A 13,295-nucleotide genomic window follows, 5' to 3' on the forward strand; every position below is an offset into this window, starting at 1 on the left:
TGAATTGAACAAAATGGGCCTCTGTAGTTCTTTCCAATTCTGAGATGCTGTAATACATGCATACAGGGAGAAAGCAAGACAGTATTGCTTTCATATATAAAGTTATTTTTAAAGAAACATTTCTAAAAGTTCACACTCTTTAGGAGTGCTAGGCATCTAGAATGTCTAAGCCACTATTTATGCTTCAAAATCTGAGTTTGCTTCAGAAAACTTTTACTAATAGTAGAAAATAAGGACCTTAAAAGAAGCTCTACCACGCTAGTTTGTTTTTCATATCACATTTTTCCTGGATGCAAGAATGTGTTTTGCTATGTTAATTCTTTTGCAAGCTACATTTTTGGCATGGCTTTTTAGGTTCCTTGAAAAATATCTTTTATGAAACTAGAAGAATGCAGTCATTAGGAAAAAAAAGCTCTCTTCTACCTTTTTTTCATAAAGTATGCATAATATCAGTTAAAATGAGAGTATAAAATTCTTAGTGGCTGTATGGACTCATTACAATGTTTCCCAACTCAGATTTGCATGTTTATAGTTTCTGGTAAAGACTGCCAGGATTTATCATCAAAATCTAAGGTTTGATGTTGAAGACTCTTCCCAGTATACTTCAAGGATGCCATAGAATCTCAGCCCAGACATCCTTTGAGCCACCTTCTAGCAGCCTCCAAGTGGTACAACAAACATAAAAATTCAGGCATTGTGAATCAAAAAATATAATTCCCATTAATAGTAAAAAAAAAAGTCTCTTTTGGAATAGAATAAAACTAATTGTGAAAGAATGTTTTAGTTGACATTTTTCTTTTTCCTGAATGCTTCTAGCTATTTAATGTGTTTCTCAGTCTTTACGCATTTGTCAAGTTTATTTGAAGTCATTCCAATCCACTTGGACTGTATTATGAAAGTGGCTCTGGGAAATTTAGAGAGGGAGCACCCATTAGCATTAATGGGGCTCCTAAGGCAGACTTCCCGACGTCGGGCTCGGCTCGGTGTTAAACTCTTTCTGCAGTTATGGTTTTGGTGAATAGTTAAATAGATAATACTGAATCTTTTTCTTCAAAAACAAAGTTAAATTTTGTTTCTCAACCCTAGAATGTCAATTAGCTATATATAACCAAAAAGCGAAATTACTAGGCTTGAAGGAGAGATATTTCTTTTAAAATGAATAAATTCTTCCCAGATCGTTGGTTAGTATGTTGTTCTTACATCGCTCCTTCTTTTCCCAATGGGGTTTGTAGGTACAGCACTTGTCGTCCAGTGGGACCATGTACATCTCCAGGATAATTACAACCTAGGCAGTTTCACTTTCCAAGCTACCCTCCTCAATGATGGGCGGATCATTTTTGGATACAAAGAAGTAAGTGGAACAAAATGAATTCTTCTCTTTATTCCCCTTGCCAAATTTTATTTACACACACACACACACACACACACACACACACACACACACATTCATTTTAATTCTATGTTTCAGAACTTTTTTCCTGTCTTTCTGTTAGCTCTTTTTCTTTAAAGTCCATAAAATTGAATCATTCTTACACTACATACACACTATGTTTTTTTTTAAATTTCTTTCCTGTGTTATGCTGAAAAATGAAGTACTTGTTTTCAGTATGATGGCCATAGAATATACGATGTAGAAACCACCTATTAGCTCTTTGGTCATAACCCATGCATTTAACCAGGCCTTAGTGATTAGATTCTGGCTGTCAATATTTCATTTGTTTCCTGTAAAAGAAAAAGGTTTACTGACCTGGGCTTGTCCAGGTCAATTGAAATGGCCAATTGAAACGAAATGCCTTTCTTTGTCTTCTTGTTTTTTGTTACCAAAAGGTCAATTTTTGGTGCTAGGGATTCTTGTGAAATCCCATGTTTCCAAGTACAAAAGAAAACAGGAAAAAATAGCCTTAGGCTTCATAGTAACCATGAGTATAAATCTTCATAACAATGTTAATTGGAGATTTAGGTTGAACTAATTAAACTTAAGGGAGAAAATTTAATATTAATATGTGCATATATAGATGTCTCTCTGTTAGGAGAAGGTAATAAAAGAGATGATATGTTATGTTGGGAAACAAGATACTGGCCATCATGGGTTTCATCCTTCACAGCAACATCTGGGACTTGATTTATTGATCAAACAAATAACTACAGAATTAATTAACTATCTCTTATCATAGACCAATAAAAATGACCCTGAACCTAAAATCAAAAGATTTCAGTTTGAATACTGGCTCCTCTTTTTATTAGCTGTGTGACCTAGAAGCATTCACTTAAGATTTCTGCAACTCAATTTCCTTATATGAAAAACAGCACTAGTATTACATGCATTACCTGTGGCACATGGTTCTTGTGAGGGTTGAAACAATAACATACAGTGTATGAAAGTTTTATGTAAACATAAAGTATTAAATAATATAATTTTAAGCTAGTATATGTACATATTAGGTACACACACACACATATATATACACATACATATACACGTGTGCATACATATGCCAGTTAAACACATGCATATATGTATGTTTGTATATATGTATATATTCATACACATATATACATGAATATATATGTATATGTGCATTGTATGAATACATAGTATATATACATAGATCTATATGCATAAATCCATCCATATATGTCCATATATATATCCATATGTATATAGACAGATAGATGGATATTGATATAGATAGATAAATATGCGACAAAAGATATAGAGTGTAAAAATCAGTCTTTGCAATAAGTTAAAGCCTTGACATTATGAAACTTTCAGATTGGAATACATAATGATCTATTGGCAGTTTGAGATGCGATGAATGAGCTCCATTAGGAATTGTAGCTAATCATAACAGCAGATTAAATTCCAGGACCATAAAACTCAGAAGGAGTAATGTACTGACATAGAATAATCATAATCATCCTATAGTAGTCACTGTTTTCCAAAAAGTTTCTTTGCCAAAAATTTTCAACTCAATTTACCGAAGAATCATTTACACTCTATGGAACTCCTCTAGTTTCATGATGGAAAGAGTCATGCTAGGTGGGAGAGAAAACTTAGACCAATAGTTGGAAATTGCAGGCATGTAAATTTGAGCTCAACATAAGGAAACACTTCCTCGCAAGTGAAAACTATCCAAAATAGAATGCTATACCTGAGCTGAGAGGAAGTTCCATGTCACTTGGATTCCTTAAGTGGTCACTGATTGCTTTTTGTGGATGCTGTAAGTGGGATTCATGACTTTTGTCCCTATTCTGATATTCTATACTATTAGTCACTGAGAAAATAAAGTTTAATTTCAAACCAACTTTTCTAGACTGGTAAAAGTCTAGAAAAGACTTTTCTAGTTGATAAAAAAGGGAAATATATTTAAAATTGAAAATGATCACTTTTGGGGAGATTCATAATTTGTAGAAACAATCTCCTCTACTTTGAAAATGTCAGATGTAGGACTGTGTGATTTCCACAGGAAAATCCATTGTGTAACTTTTAAATATATGTGGTGCATTACTTGTCCAACAAATAGGGGATGGTACGATAGGAAAAAAAAAAAACAAACAACAACACTTGTTCTCCTAGTCGAGGAGACCTGAGTTCAAATCTCATTGTGGAATTTTACTAGCTATGTGGCCTTAGGAAAGCTACTTCTCTGTGTCTCAGATTTCTTATCTGTAAAGTAGGGGGTTAAACATGATGATGTTTGAGGTTCTTTCCAGCTCTAAGTATTTGATCCTGTAATCCTTTATTATATAGAGGGGTATAACTTCCAGCTCATCTTCATCTAAAACTATAATTAGCCCAAGGATTATCATAGTTAGCTAAGTGGCACAGTGGATACCAGAGTCAAGAAGATTTTTGTTCAAATCTGGCCTTGGATAATAATGGCTGTATAACCCCGGGCAAGTCACTTAACCTCTGCTTGCCTCAGTTACCTCAAATGTAAAATGGGGATAATAACAGAACCCACCTGGAAGGTACAAGGAACACATGAGATAATCTTTGCCAAATGCTTAACACAATGCCTCGCACATAGTAGGTGTTTAAGTAATGCTTATTCCTTACCCTCATTCCCTTCTCCATTTGGGAAAAGAGGAAGCATGAAATTATGGAAAGAGTATCTGCTTTGGAGTCAAGAAAACATAGGACAAATCCTGCTTCTTACTTACACTATCTGTGTGACCATAGACAACTTACCTGACCTTTTCAGTGCCCCAGTCAGCTAAGACTGGAAGTTACAAATATGTTGCTGATCTGAGTGGTGGGTAATCTGTGTTTTCAAGGCCACATGTAGCCTTCTAGGTCCTCGGGTGTAGCTTTTTGACTGAGTCCAAGTTTTACAGAATAAATCCTTTTATTAAAGGGATTTGTGCTACGAAGTTTGGACTCAGTCAAAGCACAGCACTTGAGGACCTAGAGGGCCACATGTGTCCTCGAGGCCACAGGTCCCCCATCCCAGCAGCAGTTTTAACAATAGGAGTTCCTTATACTGATAAAAACGGCAACTCCTGCAAAAAAGAAAAATCTAGGATATAAATGGAATATGAGCAAAATGAATCCATCCATTGCTTGCTTTTGAAAACAATCTAGTATGTTTCATACAGAGATTAAAGACTGGCGATGATAGTTTTGGAATGAATACTATTATTTTTTCTTCAGTTTTTAGCTACAGTGGTAAGACTCTTGACATCTAAATCCAGGGTCAAGATGGTCTGCAGTTTTGAAATATACTAACTTCAAGCTTTTTCAAAATGTAGTTTCACATAGTAACTATGGCCTTCCTCTGATTTCTGTTATCAAATTGCTGTCATCTTTATTTACTCTGTTCCCAATAAGTTTCTCCCATGGCAGATTAATAGTTTAGTATTTCTGTTTTCCCTTTGTTGTGGGTTTGGCATTTTCCAAGTAAAATACTAGTCTGCTTTTATCAAAAGCAATTTTCCACTGTGGTTTTCCTGTGTTTTGTCACATGGTATTAAGTGGATGTGCAGAAAGGATATTTTCTTGATTTTTTTTTTCGTCTCTCTTGTCTTGCTGTATATCTCCCCTTTGCACTTAAAGTCCCTACGGAAGTAATCTCATTGTCTTTCATCTCATATGCCTTAACTCACTTTGAACAAGAAAATCATTTCATCTTAAGTTGATCTATGTGTTATTACTGGGGGTTAATGATTTCCTTCTATTTGAAAATTCTACAGAGATGTTTTTTGGGGGAGAAGTCAAGGTTATATCTGGAACTATAGCTACTGGGGGAGTTTCATTATGCTGCTCTTGATCTGGCAAGTAAAGACGTGTGGTACCAAGATAAAGATAATATTAAAGTATTCTCTACTTTGTGCTTTAATATCAGATTGAATTATTACAACAAAGTTGGTTATTTGGGGACAGAATATATTCATGAAAAAAGTTATAAAAGACTAACAGTATTTCATTTTTTTTGACCAACATATTACACACTGCTAATTACTACACAACAGCATTGCCCAAGATATTATACCTGGATTTAGGCAAAAATTTTGATGAAGTCTTTTATTATGATCTATGGAAACGATAAAGAGGGGTGAGCTGGAGAATATGATGGTTAGGCGTAACTGGCTCCTGTAGAAGCTCTGTAACCTTAGTTATTATTCTGACTAAGCAACTGTATTAAATAAACCATACATGCAATTATCATGGCTAATATGCTTGCTGGAGCCCTATTTGAATCAGGACTTGTTGTTATTTCTCTCCTTACCCATCTATCAATCCCCTCAAATAAGTGAGGGAAATACTCGAACAACTTTGCCTATATCTGTTTTCATTTCCCCCCCAAATAATAGAATGTTGAAAATCAATATGAAGTCCACTAGCATTAAAAAAATAACTCGAATGAATAGAGGCCAAAAGTAGTGATGTTTAACTTGGAGGAATTCCTTCAGTGGTATGCCATAGATCCCTGTGCTTTGTGTACTTTATCCAACATGTCTCTCAGTGACTTTGATAAAGATAGATATGAACTTGCTTATCAAATTTGTGGATTCAACAAACTTTAAGATTCTTTGCTGTGTAGAGCATTGTACTAGGCCTTTGCAACCCTAAAAATTAGTTAATCTGGCCCCTGATTTCATGAAGCTTACAGTCTTGCCGAGGAAAGATACCCAGGCACCAATAAATCTGATAAAGTGAATGAAAAACAAAATATTTTGTTAGGTCTTAGGGTAAAGATTTTTATTGAGAGAGGAGGATAAATGGAAGGCTTTTTGAATTATGTACTTCTTTAGTCTGGATTTAAAGGATATGAGCAGAGAATACAAAATCTTACTTTGCTTACTGTTGACTTTAAAAGAGTTTTTGATTTGGTAGAGCAGAATATAATATCAAAGACTTTCTTCTAGTAGGGTATCTTCCATGCACCTATTAAGGACAGACTGGAATGATGAGCTAAATTTAATAAGATATATTTTAATAGACAGGAGACCAGTTAAATTCACATTTTAAAGAAAAGAAGGCTAAGTAAATAACCAGTAGTAGACTGTAGACTCAAGTTAACAGTTATACGAGTGCCCTCTAACACTAGTGTGATTTCTGGGTGCATCATGGTTAATGTCAAGTCCAGATATATTGTGTTTGGGATTTGGTCAGACAACTCATAGAGTATGATGTTCCTTTGTCTATGTTACATTTAAGAGGGATATTTTAGAGCATATTAAAAAAAAGGAGAACCAGAATGGTAAGGACTGTTAAAGGAATCTCCTATGAGAAATAGTTGAAGAAATTGAGGATTTTTACATTGGAATAAAGGTCTCAAGGCACAACATCATAACCTCTTCAAATATGTGAATATCTACCATGTAATAAAGAGATTTAGAATCATTTGTCTGCTTTCAGAGGGCAAAAAGGTACCTAGAAGGAGTAGAGTATTGTTACATAAAAAGATCTCAGTAATTTTAGTTATCCCCAAGTGGAATGGGCTTCCTTGAGAATCAAGGAGTTCCTCAACCCTGTTGTTCAAGCAGAGACTAGATGACTACAATATAAATAGAGTGTAGAGGGAATTCCTGCTTCAAGCATTTGAAGGATAGGATTTGAGGAATAGTATTTTTTTTTTAATTTTGAGAGATAGTAGAGTTAGATTGAATCGCTTCTAACTTACTCTCCAACTCCAATGTTTTATGATTCCAAGTGGTGAGGGAATGCATTATTAGTCTCATTTTACTAATGAAAAAAGAGATGCAGAGGGTTAGAACCAGAATATTAATCAGTGCTATAACCAGGGCTAGAATGTCAGTATCTTGACTCTTAGTCCAGTGGTTGCTGGTTTTCTTGGTACTTGTTTGTGTCCAGTTGGCTCTCACTAGATCAGTCCTAGAGTTGCTCTTGTATAGGAGGATAGTTGGTGCCCTCCATGAATATCTTTCTCACTTTTTTCTTACCTACTGACTCAATCGTAGGAATTGTTGGGTGAGAAGTCTCAGCAACAAGCAGGAAGTTGCTTGTCTTTCAGTTGTAGAGCTAAGTAGGCAAGGTGCAAATATAACAACTGGGTTGAAAAATGGTCATGAGTATGTTTCCCTTTTCTTCTGTCACAGACACAATACTCTATAATCCAGTAGCAAATACTTAGGAATTAGGTGAGAAAAATCTATTATAAAAGGGCCTGTACTCAGAAAAAGAATGGAAGTGCTTACTTCTGGAATGAGATTGGTTTTATTTCTCAGAAACAACAGATAAAATGTAAATTCCTTACTCCTACATCTGGCTCTATTTTACCATTCTGGGCTATTTCTGGTTACTCTTTTTCACATGCTTTGTGTTGCAGAAAAATTGGAGTATTCGTATTCTCTAATATTCTCTTTCTCATTCTTGTCTCTGAGGATATTGGCACACAATCCTTTATCAATGTGGGTTCAAATCCCTACTTGGATAATTATCAGCTGTGTAACACTTGGAAAGCTACTGAAATTCTTTATATGCCTCAGTTTCTGCATCTTCAAAATGAGGAGATAGGAAGGCCTTTGAAGTCCCTCCTAGGTCTAAAGTTATGATTTACTTGGCCTGGGATCTCTCGTTTCCCCCATTAAGACTTTTCCGTCCTTCAAGGACCAGTGAAGGCGCAGCCTCCTTCCTCAAGCTTTCCCTAATGCCTTCAGCCACAAATGAGTTATGTCCTTTTTCACATCTGAGCACTCTGTGTTAATCAGATTTTAACTTCTATTACAAATCTACATATGCAAGTTCACATGTATTTGTCGTCTCTTCCATTGAGTTTTGAGGGATAGTATTTTTAGGCTGTTTTGGAAAATGAGTTCATGCCCACAAAGCGATATCATTTTTTTTTCCATCTTTACATCTCTCATTCCTTTTCCAGTGTGAATATAGGAAGCACATAATAAAAAGAGGCAGTATAGTGTACTTTAACCTTTTGGTTAAAATACTAATTTTAGTACCAGAAGATCTACATTCAGATCTCAGGTATGACACAAATAACCTGTGAGAGCCTGGGCAAGCAGTGGCTTTGAATCTCAGTTTCTTCCTCCATAAAATGGGGCAGTAGTCATACTTGTTGCCTATTTTAGAGGTCATTGTGAAGAAAGTGTTTTATTCTTCTAGCCACTCTTTTTTGTATCAGATTACGAAGAGAAAGGTATTTAGAGAAATAGTAACTTGATTGCTGGTGGTAATTATAATAATTCTTAATATTAATAATGAATGATTATTGAACTTAGGAATTAAATGGGACGTTAGTCTGCAGAGGCCCACCCCAAGTCACAGATTGGTAATTAGAAAAAACATTGATTTAAATTATTGAGGCAAATTTCATTTCCTGTTGCCTTTATGTGGTTTATTTTAGTAGGTTACAGTGTTTCTTTACCACTTTGCGTGTCAGTTTCTCACGATGACACTGAGTCTCTATTGCTCTATTGCTGGAGATCTGTTTCCACCTACGTCCTTTAATTATGGTGTATGGAATGCTATCCTACTGGGATTCTCTAGATCGGAAAATCAGGGGCTTCCCCCAGGAACTGCTATCATTGCTCTTTCAATCCTGTCTTCCTTAGAGCATATGAAGCTTTGTAAGCTGCTGCTATTTACTTGTTACATCAGGAAGAAAAAGCAAATTAGTCTTGGACAACTGATCTAAATCGCGGCTTCTCAGGAGACTTCAGCCTGTTCATTCACTATATGCAGTTTCCAGTATGTTCACTGAGTATTTGCTGTGTATGCTAATCTTATTTACAAGGGAGCTCAGAGATTAAAAATTAATGATAGGGCATTATCTAAGGGAAAAATCAGTTACTGTAGTGATTTTATCTGAGTGCAGGAAGCTTATATCTGTATATAATGTGGGACAGTATGGGGACAATATACATTTTATAATGGGAAGATCTGGGTTTAATTCCTGGCCACACAACTTAAAAGCTTATGTGACCTTGGATAGGTAAATCACATACTTTCCAAGTCCCAGATTATTGATCTAGAGATGACACAGTAAACGAGTATGCCATAATGGATAAAAGTCCTTTTTTTAATAGTCCAGGGTAACTGGATTCAACTCTTGCCTTTGATACATGCAGTCAGTGTAATCATAGACAATCAATGCCATTGGCGATTCTCTAATGCCACCATCAGCGGTGGGTTTGAGTATTTACATCAATGGAGGAAGTATCCACACCTTGTATCCACACCAGTAGTCATCACAAGACCAGCCCTTCCAAAAAACATTGAAGAAAAATAGAGGATTTGTGGTGTTCAGATTAGATCAAGTTTACAACACTTTAAATACAAAGCACTACTTAGACACAAGCCATTTTCTCTCTTATCAGGTAATTTTGAAGCAGAATGTTAGCTCTAGGCAGATGTGAATATTCTCTTAAATCAAGTGAGGAATAACCCAAGGATGGAGGGATAAGGTCTTTGTCAGCTATTGTTCCAGATCTGTGATCTCCTTGATACAGGGAGTTTCCCTCTGCAAATGCAGATGAGGAACACTTCTGTAACTAATCATCTAAAAGAGTTGTATATTAAGGGGCAAAGCTAAAAGTTAGGGGGCTTCTTAGTTTGTCTGAGACAGGACTCGAAACCAAGTCTTCCTGACTCCAAGACCTCCTTCTTTCCAGTATGACGCACATACATTTAGGGTAAGGGTAAGGGTGAGGAGAAAGCAAATGTGGGCAGTTACCATTGGCATCTCAAGGAGGCCACTTATGTGGCCACCTTACATTTAGATACCGGCACCCCAGAGTTTGATGGCCTTGGTTACAAGGGAGGATCTAAGGAGAAGGAAGAGTATTGTAGGAAGCAAAAAGAGGCCTCCCAAGCTCCTTAACCTTGTGTTCAAGAGCTGCTACGAGGCTGGGACTACCCAGCATACGCCTGAACACATAGAGCAGGCTCTGCCATATATTGTGTGTTGTAGTCAGACCACTACTTGCTGCATCCTCGATGTTCCTGGTTTTCTCTTGAAGCTATGACTTTTTCAGTGATATTCCCCTTGCCTCGAATGTCTTCCCTTGCCATTCTTTATTTTGAATTCCCACCACCCTATAAAACCAAATTCCAATGCCACTTCCTTCATGAAGCCTTTCTTAATCCCTTGAGTCAGTAAAGAGCCTCCCTTAACTTGAGTCTCTCTGATTCAGTGATCAGGCATCATTTTGTATTATAATTTCCTGTGTATGTCATAACCCTGACCTTATCCCACCTTCTACAGGAAGTATTTCTCAATCACACTTAATTCTAGTGCCTTCCTTCTGTGGATTTTCTCCAGTTTATCCAGTATATAGCTTGTTTATAACTGGTTATTTACTTGTTGTCTTTCTCATTCAACTGCGAGCTCCTTGAAAGCGGGGACTGTTTTTGCCTTTCTTTGCATCTCCAGTGCTTAACACAGTGCCCGGCACATGCTAAGCATGAATTATTTTTGTTGTACAAATGATTTACTGACCCTTTCCTGGCAGAATGTCAGCTCCATGAGGGTGGAGTGTGTGTATCTTAACTGTACAAACAGTAGGTGCTTAATAAGTGGTTGTTGGAATTTGATTTTGGAAGGAACAAAAGGAGAATTGGGAATATAGGAGGAATAAGAAGAAAGACTGGAATGTGTACATTAAAAAGAGGCAGAAGGAGGACAAGACATTTACTGTCAAGGAAAAGGGATTACTGCTTCGGGAATAATGCTTCCAGTCTCTACGTGTACCCCTGCTTCAAGTGAAACTTGTCTACTAATGATGATAATGAAGTAGCTGTTCATTGCTACCTGGTGTGGGCTACCTGAACAGTAGATTTTAAGACACTTTTTTATGATTAGGTGTAAGAAGTAGTACAGTATGTACAGTAGTACAGTATGTGTACTATGTGGTATGTGGACCACTATGTGGTCCGTGTGTCTCTTGAGTTAACTGAAGCCAGTCAAGCTGATCCTTTTGGCAAGTATGCCTGCCCTAACAGCCAGCTTCTCTTAACTCTTAAATCATCCAGGTGATAAACCCCAGAGGGTTACCTGCACCCAAATCAATCAAACAATAAACAAGTATTAAGCACCTATTATGTGCCAAACAGTGTGCTAAGTGCTAGGGATACAAAAAGAGTCAAGAGACAGACCCTACCTTTAAAGAGCTCACAGTTTAACGGGAAGGCCTGGAGAGTTTTATGTACATTCAAATGTCTGTGTTTGATTTTCGTTGTTGTAAAGTCTAATACCAAGAAAGAATGGCTGTTGTTCTCGGTATTCATTTTGGTTGTTGATATTATGGAAAAATGCAAAGAAGATGGCATCTGAGGGTCTGAGAAAGCGAGGTACTTATCTCAGACTACTGAGTTTATATAACTTTGGACGAATCACTTGATGTCTCTAAGCCTAAGTTGTTTTTTTTGCATCTGTAAATGAGAAGGCTGAAGTAGATATATCTAAGGTTCCTTACAGTTCCCCTGATTCATTGAAATAGCTGTGATTCTAAAAAAAAAATGTTGCTGAGATGCTGCAGTGGCAAGGCATCAAATATTTCTGGAATCGTATTTGTTCTAGAACCAAGTTAGAGTACTATAATAGAATTTGTGAGAGTGTACAACCCTACTTCTAGGGAGCATACCACCTTTACAAAACTGCCTTGTATTTGTAATTCCCATCTCTCTCTTTAATCTTTATATATTCTAATAGGAATTCAATAGCACTCTAATTATAACACCTGCCCCATCTCCTAAAGATTTCTCATTTTTTCTAGAAGGGAAAGAGTTACTTCTTACTCACTCTGTAATCATCATTAGCTTGCTTTTCCTTTCTAATTCATAGACTCTTTGGAGGGGTGAAGCAGACGAAATTAGAGACATAGAAAAATTATATGATATTATTCTGTGATCATCAGAGGGAAATAGCAGAAAAAGGCTATTGACTTCTTTTATTCCAAAGGGAGTTAGTCTATACTTTTGCTGGTAACGAATACCATCTATTTCATTGGCAAATCTTTAAGGAGGTCATATTACAAAAATGTTGTGATTTGTTAAAGAAAATTGCTTTTTAATCTATTCTACTACTTAGTACTTAAGCCTAATGTTCCTTAGTCTAACGCACGCTATCTGTCGAACAATACGCAATTAACAAATGATTTTTGCCAAATACCTGTGGTTATCCATGGTACCTTTAATTGATTTGGACATTTTTTTTAAGTTTCATTGACTTTATGATGCTTTCTCTTCATTATACTGTAATGACCCTTTATCTCATGTAATCATGTGGAAAATATTATGAAAGTCAAACATGTACAAACCTCAGAATGTCTTGGAAGGCCAACATAGTTCTAACAAAGAGAGGTGCAGTTAAAAGGTAAAAAAAAAAAAAAAACAAAAAAAAACTTAATGTCCTCTTTAGAGTATAGCTAGGATTTTTTAAATAGAAAGATATGTCTTCAATATTATTGAAGTTTTGTAATTTCATTGGTATAATTAGTTTTAGGCAGCTAGGTGACTCAGTGGATAGAGCACTGAGCCTGGAGTCAGGAAGACCTGAGTTCAAATCCAAGCTCAGACACTTACTAGCTGTGTGAACCTGAACAAGTCACTTAATCTCTGTTTGCCACTGGAGAAGGAAATGGCAAACTACTCCAGTATCTTTGCCAAGAAAACTCCGTGGACAATATGATCCTCATGGTCATGAAAAGCTGGACATGACTGAACAACTACAATAAATGTAGTTTTACCAAAAATATAAAACACAACTTTCTATCTCACCTGTATTATGTGATCTGTGGACAATAAAAATGTAACCCATTGTATATCTTATGAAGATGAGCCTCTTTGTGTTTAGCTATGCTGATTCTGGTTAGTG

At 36.2% G+C, this 13,295-nt stretch overlaps 1 protein-coding gene across 2 annotated transcripts in view; it reads left to right on the plus strand.

The window, feature by feature from the left end:
• PLXDC2 (plexin domain containing 2) overlaps window positions 1-13,295 on the plus strand; it is a 490,381-nt gene that overhangs the window by 351,119 nt on the left and 125,967 nt on the right. For both annotated transcript variants that reach the window (XM_027847979.1, XM_027847980.1), the window contains exon 6: window positions 1,233-1,351. In XM_027847979.1, coding sequence (XP_027703780.1) covers window positions 1,233-1,351 — 119 coding nt within the window. The remainder of the gene's footprint in view (window positions 1-1,232; window positions 1,352-13,295) is intronic.

Source organism: Vombatus ursinus, unplaced genomic scaffold (genome assembly GCF_900497805.2).
Source record: "Vombatus ursinus unplaced genomic scaffold, bare-nosed wombat genome assembly UNPS02005459.1, whole genome shotgun sequence".
Taxonomy (NCBI): domain Eukaryota; kingdom Metazoa; phylum Chordata; class Mammalia; order Diprotodontia; family Vombatidae; genus Vombatus; species Vombatus ursinus.